General features: G+C 38.7%; 1 protein-coding gene across 2 annotated transcripts; it reads right to left on the bottom strand.

Moving 5' to 3' along the window:
• Positions 1-4,914: 4,914 nt before the first annotated feature.
• On the bottom strand, positions 4,915-26,069 carry LOC112577128 (probable protein S-acyltransferase 22). 2 transcript variants are annotated; one of them, XM_025260096.1, is made up of 12 exons: positions 25,900-26,069; positions 25,423-25,524; positions 24,961-25,085; positions 24,071-24,091; positions 23,871-23,885; positions 22,731-22,856; positions 21,258-21,379; positions 20,686-20,715; positions 19,660-19,721; positions 18,906-19,017; positions 10,851-10,938; positions 4,915-10,529 (listed from the first exon to the last, which is right to left on the bottom strand). In XM_025260096.1, exons 1-12 carry the CDS (start codon positions 26,031-26,033, stop codon positions 9,982-9,984), a joined length of 1,485 nt encoding a protein of 494 aa, XP_025115881.1. In that variant the 5' UTR covers positions 26,034-26,069; the 3' UTR covers positions 4,915-9,981. The 2 variants fall into 2 exon arrangements, with proteins under 2 accessions (XP_025115881.1, XP_025115882.1); XM_025260097.1 differs by lacking the exon at positions 20,686-20,715.
• Between the last annotated feature and the right edge of the window lie 1,805 nt (positions 26,070-27,874).

Consider the following 27,874-nt stretch of genomic DNA (forward strand, 5'->3'; position numbering starts at 1 on the left):
TTTTGAAAAGGTCCTGTTACCATGGCGTGTTTTGATATATAATATACATTATATATATATACGAGAGAGATGCAAATTTACACCGTTTGTCCGGTCTTAATGAAACTTTGCTGGATTATTTCCGCTTTAGGTCGTACACTGTGTTTGCTTTATGTGGATTTGCTCTAGAAACTATTATGTTAATATTTATGCATAGATCAGACAATATGAAATATAGACAGATTCAGTCCCCCAACGTTTCTGCTCAAGGGGCCACGGCCACTGAACTTTGGAATTCGCTCGACCGTAGACTTGTGCTGTGGCTGATTGCCGGTTGACCTGCCATACGTCCTCCCGCACACTTGGTGGAGATGACGATCTTACTTTAATTATGGAGACCACTTACTGGCCCTTGTAGCGACTAGTACAAGCTACACAATGTAGGACAAACTTAACCTTTGGCCTCTGAGACTAGTCCTCAGCCTGGCTGTTGGTCGACTTGCCACTTGCTCTCCTTGTCATCAACGACACTAAACTAACAGCAGCACTTCATCAGGCGTCCGGCACATTAATAATATGATTTGTATAGCTAGTACTCACACTCGTAAGGAGACATGGACAACAAACGAAGGACAGAACAACAAACAAATAACATATGAACGACGGAAGGATAAACAACAGTTCTGATGACGAATAAAAAACAAAGACAGAGAGAAAAACCAAAGAATAAGGACTGGGAGCATCGTCAAAGATAGACGAGCAGGAAAGTAGCAATAATCGGAAAAGGAGGGAAAGGTGTGACAAGAGACTAGCATCGTGGGAAAAGGGTGTTAACAGTAATGCAAGAAGTTGGCATTAAAATCACAGCTGAAAGAGTTGACGGAGGAAATAAACTCGTGCAGTTAAGGGTACTCGTGTTAGTGCCACATATTGTGAGTGGATACGCATAAGACTTTCGATGAAAGAAAAACTTTATTGTATTTTAATTCCGCATTCATTTTAATTATTTTTCCTTTATTAAAGATCTCATACAAATAAGATATTACCCTTTCCCCTTCAAGTGCTTGTTTTTCAAAACTAAACTTTGGGGTCCTCGCCCACTCTCCGTGGTTTTTTTTTTTGTTGAAAGGATTAGTGTGTGAAGACCGGAGACAATGGCGGAGGACGTATAGCAGGACTTTTATACCCGACCACCGCATTAATCTCGGTCATGTAAAGGTAAAGACAAATGATTTTTACTACCTTTTCATTACCTAGTGAAGCAGTGCGCGATAAGAAGGCCAAATCTTTAAAGAGGAAAAAAGCCAAGAAAAAAGTGCTAAAGAATATATCACTGATAATTGCTCTAAAGTGCCTGGTGACAGAAATTTCTGGGCAAGAGAGGCTAGGAAAAAAGTGTTCGAGAAAAACTGCAGCTGACATATAAGATTTCGGTCATAGTCATAGACTCGGCAGGTCCCTCCCACCTCCACCCACTTGTCAGCAGCAACACCAAATATTCTTCGCATCAATCACCAGATTACAACTACACTACACAATGGTGGAGAGTGAAAAATTGCCCGATGGTCTGTGTTGGCCTTCTGTGCGGGCAGTACAAAATTAACAGCCTAGAAATAATAACCCTTCCTTATTCGGTAAAGCCGTTATTTAGATACAGTGTGCTAACACTTTTGGAAAATCCCCTATAATTATTTCCTGAATTTCAGCTTCCGATTTCCGATTATTGTGCGCATTTTCCTCATTTGTTATATAAATTTATTAAAAAAGACAATTGGTGTATTCTATTGTCAAAAGGAAATGTAGAAATTGCCAGCTTGTAACCATACAGTTATATGCCGGAAAAATGTTAGGCGATTACAATTAATGATTAACGTAAGGGGCACAGACAGGTCGTCTGCTTCTGGGCCCATGCTGGCTTTCAAGTGTTTATAATGAAGAAACTTTTAATTTTATTTATATAACTTAAATGAGTTTAAAAGAATACTGGGACTACAACTCAATTTTGAAAAGACAGGAGTTAAATAGAACTTGCTATATAGATTAAATTTTAAAGACAGATATGTTGAAGTAAACAACCTATTGAAAACATGGTCTGAAAGAACTATTACTCCAATGGGTCTAGCGGATCTGTGGATGTACCACAAATCTCTGATTTTAATTAAGCTAGTGTACTTATGAGGGCTACTACTTCCAAATCCACCAGACCAGGACAGTGAAGAGCTGCAAAAATTAAGTTATAAATTTATTTGGAATGGGAAACCAGGCCATATGAACTGGGAAAAAACTAGTGAAAACGGTCAGTAGTGGAGTCAGCTAAAACTGCATAAAAGGACTGAAGATTTCATGGATAAGATCATAAGCCACTCAACAATCAAAAGATATTGCATTTTAGTTTTTTTCTAAGCTCACTTAAGTTGTAAAACATCATCTAGATATCTTCAACATCTGATCAAATGAAAATAATGTTTCCATAAGTACCAAAACTGAATGAGATAATGGCCAAATGGAATTACCATAGTCTACTGTTATCTGCTTAGTAAGAACTTCACCAACAAGAATACCCATCTTTATTGCTTTCTCAGCGTTTGAAGAAAATGTCCATTAATGTCATCCAATCTCTAATACTATTGCTGATTTATTCTTTTTTTCATAGAAATGTTATATTGCTGTACTTTGTTGTTGCAAATAAAATTGAAAAAAGTGCTCATCACTCTCTAGCGACTTCTTTAATGGTGAAGCTCAATATTTTTGACAGCAAAAACAAAAACAAACAAAAAAAATAAATAAACAAAAATAAATAAATAACAATGGCAAATTTACCACATGCAGTTCACATGGAAAAAACTCCTCTCACTGCGGAAAATTACTTGATTTATCAGTGACAGACACTGATTTATTAAATATTCGGCACATACAAAATAAGGACCTTATCAGGGCTTCTGCTAAGGCTAAATTCTTTGGGGTCCCAGGGACCCCTTCCTCAGATTTCTAAGGGGTCCCAGGCTAACTCTAAGGGGTCCCTTTACAATGTAGAAAAAAATCAACAAATCAATATGGCAGTGTGGGTGGTGTGGGATGGAGGATGGCACACCGGGAGGGTGGACTGAGATAGGTACACTCAACCGTGCGAACACAGGTTGTATTGTTTCCTTTGTCTCCAACGGCACACCTGTCCGGGGGGGGGGGGGGGAGAAAGGAACGATAGATGTCGCCGGTACCAGAGATTAGCGCAGTAGGTAGTAGTCGCCTTAGTATTAGAACGATAGCGTCAGATATGGGTAGATTAGGTGACGAGTAGTCTCTGTCCGTTTTACGACTTGACAGGTGACCGTGACTTACGGAGGCGATCGAGGCCCGGGGTCCGCGGGAATAGCGCAGTAGTCAGTGGTCCCCTTAGTATTAGAACGACAGCGTCAGGCACAGGTAGATTAGATGGCGAGTAGTCACGTGTCTGCTTAGTATATAGTTAGGGGTAGATGTTTAGTCGGGGCCTTTTCCCAAACACAGGAGCAGAGACTAACGTCTTTGCGTTGGTCGGATCGAGGTTCGCCAGAGCCAGCACCATCGACTGGCATCAGGAATAAAAGCTAGAACCCACGAGAGTGTTGAGTCTTGTTATTGTGGAAGGATTGCGGAAAGAGCCCGCATCTAACCCTGCTACATCAACATACTTTGTTCAACTGCCTTTCAGGCACACAAAGCACTGTAATGTCTAGTCAGAAACTGCGAGATTTCTGTGCCATGATGTCTGTGCAAACATCTGTGATGAGCTTATGCTCATTGTACTTGGGGTGCTCACTTTCTTTCCGTTTCTAAGGCAATGAATTTAACCACGATGTCAACGACATCTTTGAAATAAGTTAAATAAGCTGCACCTGGTGGTGGATGGGAGAGGATGTATGAAAGTATGAATGCCTCAGATGCCATCATTCAAGAGGAAGTTCTCGACCGTAACCTGGCAATTAATAAGTTAGTGAGAACTAGAGTTGTAAGAAACATCAACGAGAGGTGGCACGTTGCTAAAAGTATCAAAGTTGGGATAAAAAACCTGGCGCAAGGTAGAAAAGCGAACCTCGGCAAGACGTGACGCCCACAGCTCAGTGACATTCAGTGGATTCTGAATGTTACGTAAATCATGAGATGAAGGGGGATAGAAGGTGTTTGAAACTGTACAAATAAATGAAATGAATTTCAGTTGCAAACTATATTTAGCAATAAAACGCCTTTCTCAGCCGACTAGTTCTTGATGTAGGGTCTAAGAAAAGTGAGTCGAAACGGCTTCTATCTGAACATACTGTCTTTCCTTACATCTTTCTTTACTCATAAGAGGGGATAATAATATTTAATACTTTCAGTTCATTCCTCCTGATGACTGACCTAAAGTACACCTTGGTTTGAGTCCAATCTTTGAACTTTTACAAATGCCAACAATTCACGACTGCAATATAGTGGCCCCACTGTGTCTTTCTTCGCTTATCTAACCCGACCATTATGCGATCAATTCAGTTGTTTTTATGTTTGTGTCATTTGCGCTGTTCATTCTTCTCTCCTTTTTAAATTCTAGTTTTGTTTGTTTGTGGAGAATACAGTCAGTCCTAACCCCGACAGAATGTTCAGATAGAAGTCGTTTCGCATCAACGCTCAGACCCTACCGCAAGTACTGGGTGAGGGAGACGATTTATTGCCATGCTAGTCGGCAGTGCCTGTGATGTCCACCCCGCCTTTTGACCGGGTAGTAATTGAAGACGACTGGCCGATGGCAGGTCGCACCTCGTGTACTCCTACCTTCCCTTGCACGGACGATACCCCTCATTTCCCCCCGGTGGGAAGATATCGGCCTTTAATAGAACTCTTCTTGGTAAGGGAAAACAAACTCAGTGCAAGGGAAGCTACTCTCGCCTTGCAGCAGACGACAACAATAGGTTGGTCTACGATGTCAGACACTACACCTACCCAATTTTGTATCTGTTCTTCGCCCAAATTTGAAGGGGTCCCCTGGGACCCCATTGATGAAAATTGAAGGGGTCCTCCGAACTTTTAATGCGTACTGTACGCAATTTTCTGCGTAATCAGAAGCCCTGCTTATAAAGCAATCAGTCCACAGATCACTGACATCACAATAAATTCTGTGTACATTTGGTTAATGACTCGATCTTCACATGCAATGAAAGTAGTCAGAAGCTAGTTGTTTAAAAAAAAAAAGTATATTCTTATGCGAATGAAACCATTGAAGCCATAAACTGCTAAAAGTCATTTTAATCCATTTTGAAAAGCACACAAAACTTTATTTGATAAAAATATTATGCCATAAAACCATGATGAAATAATATGTTTGTTCTTCATATCTACTACAAGGTTAATCAAGAAGAGATCGTGATTGGGCAGGAGGGGGTGGTTAGGCCGTTGGGTGAACTTATGAGAGGTTACATGCTGAAACTCCTGCATTCTTTAGATGTACAAGTCCCAGATGAATCCTTCCAGTAATGCATAGAACCATGGCAGAGAAAGATGTAAATGTTCTTTAGACTCCAGAGGGGACTACTTTGAAGGGGAAACAATACAATTTGTTGTTTGGAATTGAAATAAATTGTTTGTGAAACCAGCCTTGTTACTTTTCAAACACACCTCATACAACGATTATTTACAACAAAATATACACACATGGTGAATGTCTTTAGTAAACAAAAAACATGATGTTCTCTCTTATGGCATCTCTACTCACATTCATGCAAAACATGCAGATAAATTATCACAGATAAAGGCAGCCCCTAACTCCTCCTCTTCCACAGAAAAATGCATACTTCAGCTTGTCTATGAAGGGCGATTTATTTTTAATGTTTGTAATAAAAAATTTAAGCCCCATCTTTTTTAATCTCTCTTGATGATGTGCATGCATTTAAGCTGGACTGACAACAGAAAGAGCGTTAAGATAAAGAATATTAAAATATTTCAGTTATATAAATCATAATATTAATAAGGATGATAAAATATCAACATACAAAGGATTGCAATAAACCAATTCAGATTATTTAAAAAGATATTAGTAACGTACACTGCTGACAGTAATGGTTTTGAAAAATTGTAACTAGTGGAATGTTGGCACTGAGAACTCACACGGAGAAAAAAGCCTAAACATAACCTTCATTGCATGTGCCTTGAGACACCAGGTTTGACAGTAATATTATTAGCTTTATCTTCATGGTTTTTTTCCAATCATCTTTGATATCTTAAATTGCTTTTTTTCCTTGCAAGACTCTTCACAAATCAGTTGTGACAGGCATTCTTGGAATGCAGAGATAAAGTTAATTAAAATGTGTACATTTATGCTGTTCACCTGAAACATGAAATATTTAGCATCTAAACATGCATCATCGTTTGTCACATTTCATTTGTCCATGCTCAACACATGTTCTGATTCATGATAAGCGTTACACATGTACAAACTGACAGAATTTTAAAATAATTTCCATCCAGAAACATACTGGAGTCTTTTTCATAATATAACTATCAGCTGCTAATACATTCTTACTGGCATGTACAAAAATAAATGAATGTACAAAATTAAAACAAAATGTGGGTTATTTATAACAAGTAATGGAAATTTGAGCAATAGGTGAAGCTAACTTATAAAAACCTTACTGAATACTGAATACAGTGTTAGCCTGACGGGTCATGCAATACACTTAATGATATTAGTAAGTGGCTAAGCTGTCAAAGACATTTGCTAATAATGAAAAATATGAATTAAACGCATATGTGATTGAATGAGAATTTTCTCGTCTTTTCTATATTTTTGCTAGTGAATTTTAAGTAAGTTTGTGCAAGAGTTCCTCCATAAAAATATCGCTATAATTAAAGAAATTACACCACAATCCTGTAGTAATGTCATAAATTTCTTGCAATTCTGTTTAATGATAGTTGCCTCTTGTGTCAGCTGTGTGTAAATTGGCTCATCATGACCATATAATTACATATATGTATGTTATATTGTTTTTCTCTGATAACCTATCCCAGAATGTATGGTTTATTCAGGTCACCTAAGTAAAAGCCGAAATGAAATATAGAATTTTGGTGTTACTGAATGACAGTTTGGTGGTTGGTATGACTTGTAACAACTATAATTAATTCACCTGTTTATACAATTCAGTTTACAAATGTACACTTTTCTTTTCTGAGACAGCAAACTGGTTCTGCATAATAACCTGATAATATTTTTCATTTTTCTTTATAGAAGAATTAAGCTGAAATGCTGTCTGTTTTTAATTAGACTGACAAAATAACATTTCAACAATTTCATGTGATCTAGAATGCCTCCGATGCATAGATTGTGATAATTCGTAATTCCTTATTAGAAAGATATATGCATATAAACATAAGCATGTATCTGTCTTAAACACACACACATGTACACAACAAGTCTCAAAACCTCACTTTCTCCAGGTCCATTCTACCCACTAATTCCAAAATAAAGCAGTAATAATGAATAATAACCATGGGGAATAAATATACAAATGCAACACTAGTTTTCTGCATTATATAACCAATTTTTGCTTAAATAACAACTGGCAGAATGTGCTGCTACATATGGGTTTTGCATTTCAATATGAATAATTTGGTCTCAGAAAATCACTAATTTAAGAGTTTATTTTTATGAAATGGACCAGTATTCATAGACTACATATTTTCCATCTTGTCTGAAGTCCACTAAGAGCAGGAGCCAGCCTAAAGAATAGTAAAGTGATGTGAACCACAAATCTTTTATGATTCATGTTTGCTATAAAATGAAATTTATGTACAAATACGCAAAAAATAAAGAAAAAAAAAAAACGCTTCAAAATTTCTGAAAGTCTTGAACAAAGTAATTATCTTCATATTTGTCGAGTAAGGATTTATTTTCATATAAACAAAGACAAAGTAATACGTTTTGCTACATCTATACTAGTAAGTGCTTGTTGTAGAACTTCCCTTACACCACTCAGTCTCATCTCAACCAATGAGTGTATTGTATATCACCCTAAGAAATCTTCCTTCTATCAAAAGAGCTCATTCGCTGTGTATATATATATATCTAATATATAGTTTCAGCATGAGCTATTTTTTTGTTAATCATTATTCATTCTGTTTTCAACTTCAGTTTCATTTTTCTAATTTGTTCTAAAATGTGTACAATAGTGTGGTTAATAATTGTGTCTTTCAAAATCACCAAGTGGTAAATCATGGGCTGAAAAACACGGAAACTGCTTTGTGGCAAATATACATTCTTAAAAGATAGCTGACATAGATTTCCTCATTGAAACACACAAAAAACCCTAAGCATAGAACCAAAAACAAAACATAAAAAAATATTTATGTATCATCATATGGCTTGAGGCAATGTCACAAATGTAAGTTTAACAAGAAAACAGCATGTAAAGCATAAAGCTATCAACAGAGTTGTGTGACTTCTTTGTAATCAGTTTGTCTTTTCTCATGCTTAGCTTTTGCTAATCATTCTTTTCAACAAGATTTCATGAGAAATTCCAAGAGGGGTTTACATGTAAAACATTTTTTTGGCACAAGTCAACATTTCCCACACCCACAACAACAGCCAATTACTTTGGGGTTAGTGACTAGATGAAGACACTGAACAAAACTCAGCTTGATTATGGAATCAGACCTTGTTTTTCAGCTGATCATTGTTATCATCGTCATCTCCAGAAAAATGCGGAGGGGTGGGAAATAACATACCCCATCAAAAACTTTGTGGTTTGATGAAGGGTTTTATTAAAACTGACAACAGGGAGCTATGAAAATTCCTCTTCACATAGGCAGACACAAAACTTTCATTGATAAACTACAAAGATTTGACACATCTAGTAATATGTCACACATTCATGTTGCAACATCATTTCGCTGAGCAGTTTCCTCTTTATTAATCACAATGAAAGCCATGTATGTACATAACCTGCACAGTAAATTTCTTTTCCGTTGATGCCATATTTTCCACTAAATCTGATTGTTGTAAATTTTGTGGCTGTATCGTTTCTCATTTTTTTGTGGCTCATGTCTAACTGATGATCCTTAGATGTTGTTTCCCTGCTTATTCATCAAGGCACACCTGGTCAAAACAGTTGCTATAAAACTGACAAAACAGCATATCAAAGACATGGACTTGTCACCGACGTTTTAATGCTGCTCCACTTCCATACCATGTCCATGTCTTTTGACAACTTGGTGCCATGTTGGACACCACAGCTAAACCACTTTTTAATTTAAAGTGAACTGCTTTGCCGTACACTCAAGCACCAGCCTTTAAGCCAGTGCAATGGTAGGCCCTGAAAAGAAATTCTGTGAGGATATGCGTGTCATTACCAACTGTTTATCCACTGTTCTCAGAAACACCTAATGCTCTGTCTAGCACTTTACTTACAAGCATGATTCCTGACTTTTCAGATCAGCGCAATGTCAATAAAACATTTTAAGATAGCATGATGATGTGTTGCTAAGAGCGAGAACAACGTTGTACAGAATCTCCACTCTTTTGCTTTTATCAGATGACCTTTCAGTACATCACATCACCGTTCTGACACACATTCAGCAGTCTTCTGACCAATCTAGATAAAGTCATGATTAGCCAATCAAAAATATCCAGCAATCCAAGTGTAAGAGAAAATGTGTAATGGTTTGTGACCCAGAAAAGATGGAGATGGACAGAGGGGACTTCTATATGACTGTTTTCTTTGGCCTTGTTGATCCTGATTGATGTGAAGTCACATGGCTTAATCCAGTTCATATAATGAAAAGGTTAATGAAAACATTATTTTAAAATGGACTACCATGAGCAACTGAACATAGCACTGTTAGATAATGTTTCCAGATAATAATAACTACTATCATGTCAAGAGAAATATTTGATTCATAAATATGAAGACTGCTTGGACTGCCAACATTACTTCATGTCTGATTTCAAATTATAAAAGGAAGGTGATGACAGTAATTGTTTGGGATAATTTATATATTAAATCAAATTATAGCATCCATATTTCCTTCAGGAACAGACTGCAACTGGTATGACTGTCGTTCATTGACACGGTAGGTGTCTGTGGATCTGACAGTACCTGAATAAGGCTGAAAGGTGTTAGAGGACATCAAACTGTCTGTACTGGATCTCAGAGCTGTAAGATCCAAAGGAGGTACATCAGCACGTCGTCGGAAAGGTACTGGGGTCAGCGGCAGTGACCTGAAGGCATCTTGACTTGAGTAGTCTAAACTGCCATCTGCCATTAACTTGGCTGAGGAGTTGAGAGTAAACATCATAGTGGAATTCAAATTGATGTTTTCTGAGGCTTCAATTCCTAAGGGATCTAGCTGTTTCTTTTTCTTATAGTTGTCTGCTGATGATCTGGTGGAAGGAGTTATTTCTGTGATGAGATCTCCATGCTCACCCATAGGTTGGGGAAGCGGCCTACGAGTAGTTTTGTTTCTTGGTGCTGCACTCCTCTGATCTTGTTTCAGTGGGTTTGCCAAAGAGTTGTCTTTTTTTTCTGGATAAGTGTAGAGTGTGTTGTCTCCTATGGTTTGGAAAAAAAAAGTCAAGTTTGCAGGTGTGCAGCAAAAAATGAGTAACAGGAACAAGTAAAACCAGGAAACAGAAACAGCAAACAGAAAATGAACAAGGACTACAGGACAGGAACATTTAAAACAGAAACATACAAAAAAAAAAATAAAATAAACAAAGCTAAATATAAGTAAAAATCAGTACAATTGACAAAATCAAAGGCAATACAAACATAAGCAACACAAACAGTACAAAACAGCAAGAAAAATAAATGAATACAAAAGTATTACAGTATTATACTTCCAGGCATTTTCTTACCAGCATCATTACTCACCAAAAGTGGAGACATTCTGATGTCCTGCAATTTCTGTGCTCTGTTTTCTCTTTTTTTTCTTCAGTTTTCTAACTGCTGTTGTTTCTACCTGAGAGCAAAAATAAAGTCATTGTTCCACTGTCACTGAGCTTTACTTACACTCTTTCCTACATCAACTGAGGACTATTGGACAATATCTTAAAAGTGATGACCGTGACTATAACTTATGTTGATCTAGTCTGTTGGCTGGTCAAGATGAGACTCTCCATCCTGCATGCAGGGTTCCCAGGGATCAGGGATGGTGCCAAAAAAGGACCTTAAAAGGACCTTAAAAGGACCTTTCATGCATTCGAAAGGACCTAAGTGACAGTCATCAATGCTTAAGTTTTTCTCTTGTGTGGTCGGAAAGATGTATTATTTATGAATCTGTGGTCTTCTCTATGTTCTCAAATACATGTATTTCTAGTAATAAATAATCAAAGAGTTAATTTTGATGCCTGTCTGCCATATTTAGATTAGATAACTTAAAAAGTGTCCTTAGCGCGCTGATAACATACACCGTTAATGTTCCAAGTTTTCTAGAAATCTAAGTAATAATAATTGCAAAACCTGAAAGCCATTCTTTGTGTAATACAAAAGTCAGTTCACGTGTCTCTCTCTCGCACACACACTCTAATGGGAAGAGAGAGATAGAAATAGAGCTATGCACAGTAGTACTAGAAGATCAAAGTTCAAGAAAGAGTAAGTTTCTAAAGAACTTTGAAAAAAAGAGCGTTTTTGCGAATACGGAAGGGCAACTAGTGTTGTACAGATGTGTAGACCAAACATTTTCTTGTGACTACAAGGAATGCCAAGGATTGGAGGATCAGATGAGGAATGAAAAGAGTGTGATCCTAATGCTAAACCAAAGATGGAATGAGTCGAAACTGTCAAGCATTACAGCCCATTTATTTTTAACCTTGAGATATTATTTAAGCATTCTTATTACACATACATGTAACACATGCAAACATATACATAAACAGCATGATATACTAATACACATAAGATTAAGATTACAAAATGACAAAGCAATCCATCTACTATAAGCAAAAGTTTCATTGATGAAATTCAATTCTTTGTCACCCCTACAGCTTTACCAATACTAAACAATACAATTTCTTTACACAACCTAATTCCTCTAAATAGTTCTGGTTTTTTAACATGTTCCATAGCATACATGTACAGAATTGTGCAGGCTTATTTAAACTGAAATAACATTAATTCTGAATGTCACAATTCAACACCTTTTAATTTCTTCCTGTAATCTATCAATGTCTGACTGAATCTTTGTTATCTCCTTCTTCTTGTCTTTGGCTAACAAACGCATGTTGTTAGATCTTTCAATAAGTGAAAAACTTTTTTGCTCTTCAGCCTGGAAACTATGTCTGTCAGCCAGTTCCAGCAGGTGTCGTTCTTCGGCACTGGTGGTCTTTAGCCTTTTTGTGAGTATTACCAGCTCATCTCCTAATCTCTTTCTGTGGACCTGCTTTTCTTCTGTTTCCTTCTGCTGCTTCTGCTCAGAGAGGTAACGTTCATACCTGCCATAGGCCACTAGAAGCGGATATCATCAGTGGTTTGGAGATCTCAACATTTTCCACCCCTCCCACACTGTGAATATGATCAAGAATTACTCTGCGTGCTTTTAGTGCAGTCTGACTAAGATTGTCAGCTACTGTTTCTTTGTTGAATGAAAATCCTCTTTCCACTGTAGCTTGACCATGAGAGAGTAGGAGTAACTGTCTGACAACAGACCACAACACCTGAAACTCTGCTTTTTCCAGCAAGGGCATCATAAAACCAACTTATCCAGTCTTTGTGTCATAGGGTCAAAGCCTTACTACCACACTCACCTGCAGAACTGTCAGAAAATACGGAACTCTGACAATACCTTGTCACAAGTCACATCATCAAACCTTTTCACACCTTGGCAATACAACAAACCTTTTTCATTTTTTGTATTGATTTGTCTTTTTCCCCCATGGTCTTTGGTTTTAAGAAAGTTATGTTTCTCACTAGGGTGTACTTCAGTGGAGATTTATCCTGCAATTTAGAACAACTGCTTTCAAAAAATCTCTGCATTCAGCTCTGAAGGGCCATGAGAGTTTCCATCGTTTACTGATGACTGTTTCTTAGCTACAGCCAGTAGTCTATCAACCCTGAAGCCAAGTTCGATCATGCTCAGATTGACATGGTTTAGAACTGTTGCATATATCAACCTGCACAAGTTGGAGGGCAGTTTCACATTTATTAAGTACATTTGACTTGATAAATTTGTGCATCAGATTTTCATAATGTCATGTAAGTCTAAACAAGGAAAGGAAGAAGAGGCTGATCAGCTTGGTATTTTCTCAAAAAAGGTTCAAGTATACTGGCAATTAAACTAAAGAAAGCCAGACGACATGAAAGCAAAGGGTAGATAAGACTCCAGCTTTTACAATATCAAAAGATTTGTTCTTTGGCAATGTTATTTTTTTCTCCATTGCAGCTTTGACAAATTTTTCCAAGTATGGAAGCATAACAATTGCTTTTTCAGCAAACAGAATTGTTTTTCAAGCCATCGGTGAGCACAGAACTTGGCTGGAAAAGATGTGGAACCAGTTACTTTTATATAATCTTCTCTTCTGGCTGGGCTGTCTCTGAACAAGATATAAGCAGATGTAAGAAATGACTCAAGCTCCATTGAGAAGCCTCGCACCCACGCCTAAATGCATTGTGCATAACATGGAGTCCACAGCTGCCCACATTTAACAAACCAACATTGTGATTGGTAATCATGTCGTTATTAATTTTCTCAAGAAGTTTAGGTTTACAGAAGGTCCATCCATAGAAATTTGAAGTAAATTAGCTTGCTTGAAGTTTGATTCGCTAATTACCTTACTGAACTTTTGTTGAAGGTCTATGGCCGCGGAATGACCCAAAAATTCCGAGGTCAGGTAATGAGTCTTACAGCATTGTCACTCCAGTAACGAACATGGAAATCCAGCTGTTTAGTTTGAGTCTTATGGTTAGAAGATTCATCAAACAAAAGAACATATTCAGGCGACGAATTTACACAGTCCAGAAGCAATTTCGAAAAGTGAGGAGCAAGCCCAAATGAAGTTAGATAACTGGCTTTTGTTTGACCGCACTTAAATTCTGCAGCTACTTGGCTGTCTGGGAACATAAGTCGAAACAGTTCAGGCAGACTTTTCAGCAGATCTGAAACTGTAGTGTGATTCCACAATCTTGAGAGTCCACAGGATCTCTGCTTCAATCGTTCATTGCTCATCACGAAACCTATTCAAAGAAAAACATTTAAGTTACCATTATGTCTGTAAACATTATGTTCTGTCTGAATAAAAGACAGGTTTCAAAAAGCAATAATTAATGACATGATAATATAAATAATACTAAACTAAGTTAAAGTATAAAGATGGCAGCATAGTTGAAAATGAAAGTTATTTTCAGCTAACTGATTTAGCTTTAATGTTAAATTGTTTGATTTTAAAAATCCAAAAATAATGTATTTGCTGGTAAATAGGATAATAAGCATACATTATTAATTATACTTTCTTTTTAATCTTTCCTGATCAGATGCCAAAAATTCAGATCATTTTCTGCAGCAAAGCTGTAGTAAGATTCGTGATTGTATAAAACTCTATTTGTAGTTCGAATCATGAGAAAATGAAAATCTCAACTTTTTAATTTAAATAATTCTTTGCTATTTACTGATCTTTAAGCTATTGGCTTCACCGTAAATTAGACGATAGGCTTAATAAAGAGTGGAAAAAAACCGCAAAATGTTATGCACGCTTTAATTTAATGTGTTTTCTAAGTACCCACATCGTTAACTAAATGAATCGCTAAAGATAAATAATTGTCAACTTACTGGACACACTTGCAGAGCTGGTCGGTGCGTCTGATTTTGAGCGGGCTGTGGATGTTCTCGATGACGAAAGTAATCAGTTACACAAAAGCGCGCATCTTTCAGAAATACTTTTATTTGCCTTTGTGTCTTTCGGTAACCATGTGCTGTTTCAGAACACTTTCGCCCATTGATGAAAGATTCAGAGATATTTTGCAGGCAGCACATCGTGCCAAATGTTTATTGCTCGAGTCTTTTATTAACCAATCTTTATACTTGTCTTCCTTTAGCCACTTCTCCTGAAAAGAGCACTTCCCCGGCATCTTTCAAATTGTTAAGCAGACAAAGAAATGTGGTCGACACGACGAGAGTGAACTCGCGAAAGGCCGAAACGGACGTTCCCGCCGCGAGCGAGACTGGGTCTATCTATCTATTCCTCTTCGTGCATCAGGTTGCACATAAGGCCTCAACCAGAGTCCGCCACCGATGTCGATCTGCTGAAACCCGCTCAAGGTGACCCCATGTCCAGCCCTTTCTTTCATCTCCCTTTCCACTGTTCTTCTCCAAGTTTCCTTTGGGCGGCTCGTTTTCTTCGGCGTCTGGAGTCCATCGTAGGGCGACTCTGGAAAGGTCTGCTGTCTGCTGGCGGAGCACATGTCCAATCCATCGCCAACGCCTTCGTTGAACCTGCGTGGTGATGGACTCGGTTTCAGTTCTTCGGTGGAGTTCTTCGTTGCTGATGGTATTTGGCCAAAAGATGTTAAGTATGCGCCTGAGGCATCTGTTTTGGAAGACGTCAAGCTTGTTACTGATGGTTTTGGTCATCTTCCAGGATTCTGATCCGTAAAGGAGGGTGCTGATCACATTTGACTTGAAGATTCTCAGTTTGATCTTCTGGCTGATGTTTTTTTGCCTTCCATGTGCTCCTGAGTGAGGCGAAGGCCTGGCTGGCTTTCGCCAGTCGGGCTCGAATCTCCACCTCCGCATCCCCGGTGTTTGACATTTGGACCCAAGATAGTGAAACTGTCAACTTCCTCAATCTCTTCTCCATTTAGTTTGATGCCGTCTTGGGCTCTGGCGTTCACTCTCATACTTTTTCGTTTTCTTGTGCTGATCTTCAAGCCAAGGTTTCCAGCTGTTTCTGAGAAGGCCTTTGTTTTTTCATGCATGTCTTGGTGGCGGTGTGACAGCAGGGCAATGTCATCAGCAAAGTCCAAGTCTTCCAGCGTTGTTGTTGCTGTCATAGTCATGGTCCATCTGATCCTCTCCTCTCACTGTCGGTGGAAGTCTTCATGATCCAGTCCATGGCCAGGATGAAGAGGAATGGCGACAGAATGCAGCCCTGCTTCACCCGGTACTGACGTTGAAGGGGTCTGTGAGCTCTGTGTCACAGACAACCTGGGATTTGAAATCGCTGTACAGCATTGCAATGACCTGAACAAGTTTTGCAGGGACTCCGTAATGCCTCAGGATCTTCCATAAGGACTCGCGGTGGATGCTGTCAAAAGCCTTCTCCAGGTCGATGAAATTGATGTACAGCGGTGTGTTCCATTCGTTGCTCTGCTCCAGAATCTGTCGCAGAATGAAGATGTGTTCGGAGCAGGATCGCCCAGGACGAAATCCTGCTTGCTGTGGTCGGAGGTCTTTCTCAAGAGTTGCCGTCAGTCTTGACAAAACAATCTTGCTGAAGACCTTGCTGGTGAGGGAAAGAAGTGTTATGCCCTCCAATTATTGCAGTCTCCAAGATCTCCTTTCTTGGGTAACTTGAAGATGAGCCCTGTCTTCCAAGCAACAGGGAGCTGCCCTGATTCCCAAACTTGCTTGAAGATTTCAGTCAGCTTGGAGCTGTCACATTTATATCTGCTTTCAACATCTCTGCTGTTATTCCATCTGCCCTGGTGCTTTGCCGCTCTTCATTGTCTTGACTGCTGCTGTCACTTCTTCCAGGCTTGGTGGGTCTGTGCAGATGTCAAGGTCTATAGCTGCTGGCTGGATGTCTGCAAGCTGAGGGGGATCTGGTCTGTTCAGAACCGACTCAAAATGTTCCTTCCAGCGCTGTAGTTTTTCTGCCTCTCCCTCGATGACATTACCGTTCACGTCTTTCACTGGCACATCACTGTTCTTAAACCCGTTGTTTAGCTGCTTGTTTATCTTGTACAGTGTCTTCAGGTCATTTTTACTTGCTGCATTTTCTGCTTCATCTGCCAGTTTCTCTATGTGGTCTCTTTTGTCGGTTCTTGCCATCCTCTTTACCTCTTTGTTTAGTTTTGCATATCTTTGTCTGAGTTGTTCTTTCAGGCGTTCAGATCTGGTGCTGTTGATTCTTTGTTTGGCTGACTTTCTCTCTTCTATCTTCTTCCATGTCTCTTCTCTGATCCACTGTTCTTTCTTTTTCCGTTGGAAGCCCAGTATTTTCTCTCCTGATTCCTGTAAGACTCGATTGAAGTCATCTAAGGTCATCTCTTGTTGGTCTCCTAGTGCTTGGAACCTGTTCTTTACTTCCATAGCAAAAGCCCTTTCGATGACTGGATTTTTCAGTTTGCCAGAGTCCACTCTCTGCTGACGTGCCTGTTTTCCTCGTGATCGACGCAGCTTCAGAGAAACTGTGGCTATCACAAGAGTGTGGTCACTGGCAACGTCTGCTCCTCTGTAGGCTCTAACATCTTGAAGTGAGCTCCTCCATTTTCGGTTGATGATGACATGGTCTATCTGGTTCTTTGTGGTCCCATCTGGTGATGTCCATGTTGCCTTGTGGATGTCTTTGTGTGGGAAGAGTGTGCCACCAATCAGTAGGTTGTTTTCTTCACAAAAGTCTGCCAGTCTCTCTCCGTTGTCATTGATGGTTCCGATTCCATGTTTGCCCATGACATGCTCCCTGCAGGTGTTGTCACTTCCCACCTTGGCATTGAGATCGCCGATGATGAGCAATATGTCATGGGCTGGAACGCTCTCTGAGGCTGCCTGGAGCTGATCGTAAAAAGCATCCTTGTCTTCTGCCTCAGAGTCATTTGTTGGTGCATAGCAGGCTAGCACTGTCAGCTTGGTGTACTTTGAATGGAATCTTGCTCTCAAAAGCCTAGGTCCATAAGGCTTCCATTCCAGCAGTGCTTTTCCGTTTTCTTGTTGAGGAGTAGAGCTACTCCTTCAGAGTGCTGAGCGTCTGATCTTCCTGAGAACAAGATGGTATGTCCTGACGCTAGTCTCCTCTTTCCCGTGCCGGTCCATCTGACCTCACTGACTCCCAGGATGTCCAAGTTGTAGTTGTCAAACTCCTTGACTAGTTGGAGCATCCTGCCAGTCTGGTACAAGGTCTGGACGTTCCAGCACCCCACCCTCAACTTATGCCTCGGCTTCAGTAAATCCACTGTCGGGGCGCCAGCTCCCTTTCGGGTTTGGCTGTCGTCCGTCATTAGTCCAGTCACCTGGTGTGCTTCATTACCTCCGCCATCTGTGACGAGTTCTCTGGTTTTAGTTTCTGTAACATACTTTTTTTTACATGGTGGGGTTGTTAGCCCTACCACAACCTAATTTACCTCTAGGTGAGGTGTCCACCTTAGTCGCCTCTTACGACATGCCTGGCTGGATGGCAGGGACCCTATTCTTACAATGCTTGCTAGGCAAGCATACCCCGGGGTCCCACAGGGGGAGCGAGACTGGGTAGTCATGTGATTAAAATAGCAATGCAGCGAAAAATCGTCGGTATTTTGCGCCAAAGTCTACTCCGGAAATAAATTTGTTGTAATATTTTATCGATAAAAGGACTTAAAAGGGTCACAGAGAAAATGTAAGGACCTGTGTGAGAATTTGAAAGGACCGCATGGCAAATAAAAGGACTTAAAAGGCCTTTTGGCGAAAATTCAATATAAAAGGACTTAAAAGGACCTTGCAAGGACCTGGGAACCCTGTGCATGGTGCAGCACATGAACTGATTAAAGACATAGAAGTGCTGTGAGTCCTAGCTGTTATGTAACTACGGCAAGCACATTCATAGAAGAATGGAGTGTTTTTTGGCTTCACAAGCCTGTAAGCGAATCACAGCCTCGACAAGGTCTAATCAAGAGCTCTCCTGTCAGTCTCCATTACTCTCTAACATGTATAATATTTTGCAACTTGCTGTAAATAACATGCAAAAGCTTATCTCCTAAACTGAATGAGAATGCAAAATGCAAGCAGACTCAACAGGCACTCACGCCTTTTCCTTCTCCCCAGTGGAGAGGAGAGGAGGATGGTGGTGGAGTCTCTCCTCCTGTCTGACAAGCTTGTTCCAGTGCATGGTGGTATTCAACCAGTTCCTTTTCACTTCTGGAATTTTAATGCACTGGTGTAATTACTCAGAACTGTACTCAGTACACAACTGACTGATAAATGCATGTCAAAAACATTGTGATCATCTTTTCAGAATTTGTTGTAAACATGCTCCTTCCGTTCTCACCACCTCCAGCTGTCTTGCAGGTACTCATGATACAATAACCCTCCTGCCAAAGCTGTAGTTTTGAAGCAAGAGCAAGTCATTTCCCCAAAGGCAAAAATCAGGAACTTAAGGAAATGTTACAGTGCGATGTCTAGACCACGTGGACACTACTTCATGGCTTTTTTATCCCAGGCCATCACTGACCTCACTTTTTAGCTATGGGTCCAAGGGTAGAGCATCTGTGGAATCTGGACACCACTTTATAATTTCAGAACCAAGACACCTGTCTCTGAGTTCCCCATGTTGTTCCCTCTACAGTGTGAAATCACTTTATAATTTCAGAACCAAGACACCTGTCTCTGAGTTCCCCATGTTGTTCCCTCTACAGTGTGAAATCACTTCAAGGTGGAATCACTTTCCTACTAAGCCAAACAATCAACCAGGAAGTGGCAGGGAATAATTCCTCAGAGAGAAGCCTAGAGAGAGCCAGACACAAGCCACAGCACCACCTGTTGCTATAAACAATGGCATACCTGGAACAGTCCTCGCTTTCCTTTCCATCTAATGGGTTTTTGCTGGGTGTGACTTTGTTGGCCTGTTCGAACACAAGATCATTTCAAGATATGACCATTTGCAATTTTTGCACAAACAAAGTTTTAAGGTTGTAAACATTATTATCATGAAAAACAGAAACATAAGACTTGGATTTCACTCTCTGTGAAAAAAAAGTAATGTCAATGATTAACATTGTACAATTAACCTTTGATCATATTGTAAAAATATTAGAAGTATTAAATACATCTATTTTCTCTTCATGTTATTGAGACCATATTCTTGCATCTCAAAGTTGATAAAAATTTCCACAATTTTTTTTATTTAAAAAGAAAAAGATAAACAAACAGGTAAAAGAGTGAAAAAAGTTTTTTCACTGCTGATGTTCACTAATCATGTTGTTTAAGATAAGACAAAAGTTCTTCAGCATAGTGCCTCCACAGAGATATATGATATGACAACAATCGTTTCCAATACCTCAGTTTTTCAGTCATTCAGTCACTGACATCCATTTATATATATTTTGTTGTTATTCACCAAAACAGAAGATCTGTATTTTTAAGCCTATGCAAGAAAAAAGAGGTTCAAAAATAACATGCTAAAATTCATGCTCCACTAAAATGAAGTTACAGGCAGCTGTAGCAAGCAAAACCAAGCCAAACTTGAGACTTTCTAGACTTGAACACATTATAAACATGCTTTCTTATTTTATATATATAGCTAGAGAAAAATTAGAAATAACAATTCTCTGCTAATAAACAACAACAAAGATTGGACAAACGGTGACAGCAGCCAACCACCACAAGACAGAGTGATTCCCAACTCCATAATGGTTAGAGTAATGCAATAAAAAATCCTTCTCATCAAATGATGATAAGAAGGTTTAATACAAGTAACACATATTCTTTCTGGTATCAGACATTACCATATGGAGCCACTAATACTCAGATGAGCTACAAGCAAAGTCAGTTCTACAGTTACTACTGGTACTTTAAAAATTCACTCACATTTTTAGTACTAGCCCTTCCACGCTGCTCCTACAGATACACATGTCACACTATTATTGCTAATGATGACTGCACAGCACTGTACATGAGCTGTGGTCATATGAACAAAATCAATTTCAGATGGTTTGGATTTTATCGTTTCCCTTAATTTTCTTCAAATGCAATGCTTTTCTGCAAAGAAATGAGATTTATCTGGATTCATATGTGGCAAACCTAGTGTAAGTGGAGAAATATATGTCCACAGTTTGTTTCTAGTGTATATGATTTTTTTGGGGATTTTTTCCTATTCCAATAAAAAGTCATATATGCATCTACAGCATAGCAATGGCTCTATATTTGTATTAAATAAATTGTGTCCTAAATGTATATATCTGCAATATGAACATTTGATGAAATCATTAGAATACAACTAAATGCTTTGTGTTTCTTTCAAGAGATGAAATTTGTTTTGGAAAACTTACACAAGTATATTTTTAATTGATAAACTGCCAGGAAAACTCAGGTTTTCAGGTTACTCTTTGCACTAACCTTTGTTTAAGTTCTAAAACACAACGAACAAACAGAATGTTAACCTTGATGGACAGTGAAGGACGAGCATTTGATGTTGATGTTTGCTTTTGACCATCTGCATCGTGGTATCCATCTTTTTCTCTCAGCATTACAATATATTCATAGGTTGTCAGGCCTTTGTACACTGTGAAGGGCAAACATTTCTTACATTTACTTGATGACAACAGATGCATATTTTATTCATTTGCCTACTAACTCATTCAACCACACTATTTCTCTATCTCGCACTCATATTTATACATATACACACATATAGGGGAACATCTGGATGCCAGTGCCCTCTGAGCAGCAAGCAAAGTGAAGCTACTCAAATGCTAGTTTCTCCATTCTCCCTGAGCAATGAAGGTAACGGTGCTCACTCTGCATGGGCTGCACCAAGTTGATAAGGACCTCTGATGTGAAAGGCTTTGTTATATGATGTGAAAATTCAATCTCAAAGTGGATCACATTCATATCAGCAAAGCATTGTACAAGAGTTTAATGAACACAGGACTCCTGAATAATCAAACAGGAGTGGTTCACAAAGTCGGTGTGTATCATGGGTGCATCTTATTACCAATACTGTTCAACATCATTATGAGAACATTAGGCATGAACATTACACCTTCATTTCCATGACTGGGAGGCCACGTGCAACCTATGCTTTGCAGACTGCATCAACAAGGTGGCAAGCACAACAGCAAACTACAAGAATTTACCTACAGGCTGACTGACTGACAATTTAAATGCATAAGAAAGAGAGACCAGCACTGACAAGAGCAAAGTCATGGTCAACATCAATGGCAAAGATGAGATGTGTCACAGCAACACCATCTGGTTTGCTACCATGTATGGACTGTACAAGTCTCTTGTAACTGCATTCCTGCATGAATGTCAAACCTGACTCTGCTTGTCAATATGGAGAGGATAATCCAGGTAATCAAGAACAAGTGCCTGAGGAGGTTGTTCTGAATCTTGTATAGGGAACATAAAACCAATGGCTTTGTAGAGGGCATGATCATCATCCTTGCAGGACACTAGGAACCTCTCCATACAACAATGAAGCAGGCCAAGTGGGTCTGGTTTGGCCATGTTTCACAACACAATGCTCTGTCCAAAACCATTTTTAGGGTACCTTGGAGGGTAGTCAGTGGAGGTAGACAGAGGTAGGCTAGCAAATGTAAAGAACTGCATTGGTCATTTCTTGCAAGACTTGCTCAAGACAAGCATGTGTCTAGCCAGTTGTTCCTCCCAATAACCAGTACCAGTGGACTGGTACCAGTTTGTTCTATTTAATTTACTCAACATACATGCATATGCACTCTTTCACACAAACATACACATATTGTTTTAATTCTTGAGTTCTAAAATATTGCATAACACTCTTGACAAATATTGGGATTTATGATTATGATTTATAATGACAAAATGTTTAACAAGATGTTTAACAAAATGATAGGTTAACAGAATCTGCAGCAAATCTTTTCTGGACTTACTAAGCCAAAAATGGAAGAAGAGAAGATGGACAAGTAATGCTAAAGTAACAGCTGCCAACAGTGTTGTGATCCCTGTCAAGATCAGCCACCCCTCACCAGTCACTTGCTGGTTCAAGATGCGGAAATCTGTACAGCGCACCCAATCTCCATAAATACACATACAAAAACAAATACAGCAAGCGTATCACTCGCATACTCATAAACAACATCAGAATGCAGCAGTGTTTGTTTGTTCAAGAAAATGCAAAATCACATCTGATCTGATGATTACTCATTTCCACACCGGAAGGATATAATCTATGTTTTGCATTTTGCTCCAGACCATTTTGAATGTTAATGTTTTAATGGGCAAAATACTTGTTATGAGATGTGCTGCTCATAGCTCCAAATTTTATAGATATGCAGAGAAAATTTTGATCAAATCGAATGAAAATAAAATCAAACTTTACTTTCTGTACAAGGCATAATCCAAGACAGAAATGTTTCTCTGGCTCATAATCATTATGCGCATACAAACATAATATATACAGCATTACAGATATATGCTCATACAAACATAACATGTAGACATACGTATACCTATACACAACATTCAACACACATACACTCTCTCACACATACACATGAGCCTCTTGAGAAGGATGCCAGGTTATATAAGATGACACATCAGAGGATGGGGATAGAAAAGAGTTTTGTGCTGAGCTAGCACCTAGGGTGTGCTGAGCTAGCACCTAGGGCTATATCCCAGCAAAAGCAGGATGATACGTCAAAGAAAGAGAGAGAGCAAGTGAGAGACAGAAAGGCATGTATTTAGGAAGGCTGCCTTGTAATGCTTATCTCCTCCTGTACCCAAAAGCCATCTACTAACCTCCCAAATCCAATGCCCTCTCACCTAATCAACATGATTAGGCAAAGAAATACCTAAAATCTCCTAACTTTCTGTTCTAAAATGAAACAGCTAGCCCCCATATTTTAATGTAAAATATCACCAGACTGTCAGGTAAATATAGATAGTAGGAAAGTAGGAAAACAGTAATCAAAGTATCTGGAAGTGCATAAAGCCCTCAAATGACAGTACATGCCATCTTATGAAGACTCATTACATTTAAACACGGAGGCTAGGTAAAAAGATGTGCTTACCAGCTGTGTCATTACCTGAAAATCAAGCCAAAACATTTTTCTGAAAATATGCATCGATATAAAGCATTTAATAAATGCAGTTTTATTCAGGTTAACAACTGTAGATATACGATTTGTATGACCATTAATAGAAAACAATTAGCTTAGCTGCATGTTAGCACATCCCACTGGAGAATATGATAAATATGAACCACACTTACTTCTGCCTTCTTTCCTGAGAACTGCAACAAAGAAAAGAGAAATATATTTAAATATTTAATATCTATATCAAACTCCATCAGAGATAAAGCAAACACTGCATGAAACACTGCATGTTAAATCTGGTGAAAGATGCAAAAGAACATAGCAATATGAAAGGAAACCAAATAAAATATTCACTATTACTGATTTGGATAAAAGATCTAACAAAAATTCAAAGTTCATTATGCAATATTCATTGAAGTTAAAGACCAAAGTGAAAGGTTTGAAATTTTTGCAATCTATAAACATAGGCGATATAAACCTAACCTGTAAATTTCAGCTTCCAAAATCCATCCGTTAACTAATTATCCACTAGCAAAATACGCGATTTGTACCTGTGATTAATGAGCACCGGTAGCAGTGTACTACGTCACACTAGTGCACTATTCACAACACCAATCAGAAAGAGAATGAGCGACAGTTTGAACCATTCAGAAGTTGAAAGTCTGTATTTCTTGAGCTAAGGTAGCAGTTTTTCAGAACTATGAGAAATTCAGACTATCAGCGTCCAAATAATCCAAACTGCAGCTCATTCTCTGATTGGTGTGGACTGCTGGCAATTTTGTGAATGGTGCACTAGCGTGACATAGTACACTTTTACTGGCGCTCGTTGATCACAGGTACAAATTGTAGCGAATAATTAATTACCAGATGGAGGCTGAATTTTACAGGTATATATAGTTTTAAATTGCTTATATCTACTGATATCTAAAAAAACCACAAACCATTCAGGTTGGTCTTTAAGCAATACATGCAACTGTAGTAAGATTAATGAAAAGAAGCTGTTAATAACCTTAAATTTGTTTTTCATAGTAATATGTCTCTAATCTTACAAATGCAATATAGTTACCAATATAAGGCATCAGGACTTTGCCATTTTGTTTATCAACAAAAAAACTGATGAACTGTGTCAGACCAACAACCACAACTAGCAGTGTTCCACATGTACCCATCACCAAAGAGGCCAGAAACCACCTGTCAAAAATGATATTTTAAAAATACAATCACAGACATTGAGGAATGCGTCGTGATACTCAGCACAAATGCCCTTTTAAAACAATCTGTCCCTGCAGCTTATACCAACACTAGAAGGTACCTGGGTACACATTTAGACATATTAAACCACATTATTTACCAGAATTTTCACAGTTTTTTTAAAAAAAGGACAGTAGTGATATGACAATTTAATATCTGCCAGTCTTGTTCCCTCTCTATCACTTGCACAAACATGCACACTTGCATGCGCATGTGCACCCACAAACACACATGGAGTGAAATGCACAAATGAAACAGATTCTGATACATCACTTGCCTGTAGTTGCGTCCACCAACACAATTGTTCAGCCACTTGCAATGGTGATCAAAATCAGAAACACATTTGTTGCATGCTCGGCAATGCTTGGATTTGGGGCCTCTGCAAGATAAGAAAATAGCTGCTAAACATCCACAATTTCCAATTACATTTTTTCATAAAATAACATGTTATCTTTACAGTTTTTTTTTCAAGATCTAAAAAGAATCCTGCTGTGACATTCACCATAATCATAAAAGTACATAAGCACAAGAAAGGAGTAAATGGAGTGTAAAACATCAGTTGGGAATGATTAGCTAGTGTTTAATGATTATGGTTTTAAGATTAATTATATTCTTGTATACAAATTCTAATATCACATGTTAAATTAGTATATGAGTGCCTACCCACATGTGCATGCATGTACACACTCACAAAGTCATTGTTCACTCATTTTCATGTGTATATCAAAAATTCATATAAGAAGCAATCACTAACACATCAACTTCACATAAATAACAGTGTTGGTTCTGGATGGCATGGGCATGCTTAGAACGACTCAGTCGACTAGCAGTCTTTGTTGATCTCTTGGACACGATGGCCGGATCTGCAGGATTGATTGTAGTGGCCATGAATAAAGTAACGCCTACAGCAACACTTGCTAGTCCATTTATCTAGCTCAAGGTTAGGGACAACTTGTAGTCACTGATGTAACACGCTGTAAAATCTAAAAGGAGCAACAATGGTGTCTAACAGAATAAGATAGTAAAGACAGTAATAATCTGATGATCTGATTTTCTTAAAAAATTTGACCTTTCAAACTATATTGTGCGCTTAAGTATAATACAATTAGCACAACTGTGCTCAATAAAAAATCTCACTCATTAGATTTTTTGCAATACCAGTGATCCTATTCGTAACCCCTACTGTTCTATCTTTATAATCTTTCTCTTCTCTCTATCACAAGCAGGCATACAAATTTATTTCAAAATGCATACACATATGGATGTATCCCAATCATCAATGATTTTCTAAATACTTTGAATAATAAAATGAAAGTTCATGTTATAAATGCACTTGAAAATTAATTACAATAATACATTTCTAGTAGTAGTGAAACCCAAAGAAATAAACAAATTACAAAAATACTCTTTACTGTACTGTACAATTGGCAGGAGGGAATATTAAACTGTTTGCCAGTTTTGGACTCTGCAAAGTTGGCAAAATGAGTGGCCAACAAGTAGTTCATCACCAGACATTTTCTCGAAAAATCACAGCAACCATCCTCCTCAAAAAATACCTGAAGAAGCTGAGTGTTGGCAAAGTTGGCGGTGCCAGTAAAAAAACAACACAGAACCACCATTCCTGCGACTGCCTTCTGTTTTGAGATCTTCTTCCACACCTCTCATCTGAGACAGAGTTGCATTACAATATCACACACATATCAGTAGTGATCTTTCTGTTTCCTAAATGCAATATGATGGATTAGATGACCAAAACTAAATAAAAGGTAAAAGGCAAAGATGAGTGGAACAATAAATGCTGGGTGGGTGGGTCCATGTGTGTTTGTGTGTGAGAGAGATAGAGGGGCGGGGCAATTTCACAAGGTAGCCGAATAAGACGCTGTAAATGATAAAACAGACAATAATTAAAATTCCATGTTGACAACTTACTGCGTTTGTTTGAGGTTGGGACCAAGTCCTTCTTGGCTACACTACAGAAATCCCTTAAATTTACTTAGTAACATTTTTCATGGCAGCTAGACACTGTAGCTGTTGTGTTCGTGCTCCTAAAAGCAAAGAGAATAGAGAAAGATATTTTCCTCCGATAGAAACCTTCGCCACCATCTTGAATCCAAGGAAACTTCACATGGAATATGTAGGTCACTACAACCGAGTTGTAGCCGTCACAGGTCCGTGCCGGCCTTGCACACGGAAGTCAGCACAACGATCTCTTACAGTGGATATATTTCTACAGACTCGCTGCCGTTGTTCCCCAAAAAATATTGATATATTACACGTTATGTACCAATTTTCTTCTCCTCGTTCGGTGTCTTTTTAGCTTTCTATTTTTTTAATAATTATTATTTTACGAGAAACAGGACAGGTCTCCAAGGAGTACTTCGCTGTTTGGCGACACAAGGGTCGGTTGTCGAAGCTGTAAGCACCCAATTTGAAATCGTAATCGGGTACTGGGTGTGATCGAAGCGTAACACGGGATTAGCTGGAAGGGTAAAAAAACATGCAGAGAAGAAAAGGGTGGCTGTTGTTGTTGTTGGCGTCGGGGGTGGGAAGGGGGAAGAGTGCTTCACCGCAAGGCGACTTCTCGCTAAATTAGGCGGTTCGTTTTATCAATGATTGTGGGAGGGCGAAGGCGATCCTCTTCTTCCGAATAATAATGCATAATTTTTATTTTAAAAAATTTTGTAGTTTCACATATAAGCTGAGACACTTTCATCAGGTTTCTCAGCTGC

The sequence above is a fragment of the Pomacea canaliculata genome, linkage group LG12 (assembly GCF_003073045.1).
Source record: "Pomacea canaliculata isolate SZHN2017 linkage group LG12, ASM307304v1, whole genome shotgun sequence".
Classification (NCBI taxonomy): domain Eukaryota; kingdom Metazoa; phylum Mollusca; class Gastropoda; order Architaenioglossa; family Ampullariidae; genus Pomacea; species Pomacea canaliculata.

Excerpts from the sequence above, each read along its gene's own strand:
- LOC112577128 (XM_025260096.1), bottom strand. The coding sequence starts at position 26,033 with ATGGCCACTACAATCAATCCTGCAGATCCGGCCATCGTGTCCAAGAGA. Across the intron at positions 25,525-25,899 it reads TATTTATGTGAAGTTGATGT|AGGCCCCAAATCCAAGCATT; the intron begins GTTAGTGATTGC and ends CTTATCTTGCAG. Across the intron at positions 20,716-21,257 it reads GTCCTTCACTGTCCATCAAG|GAGCAGCGTGGAAGGGCTAG; the intron begins GTTAACATTCTG and ends GTGTATCTGTAG.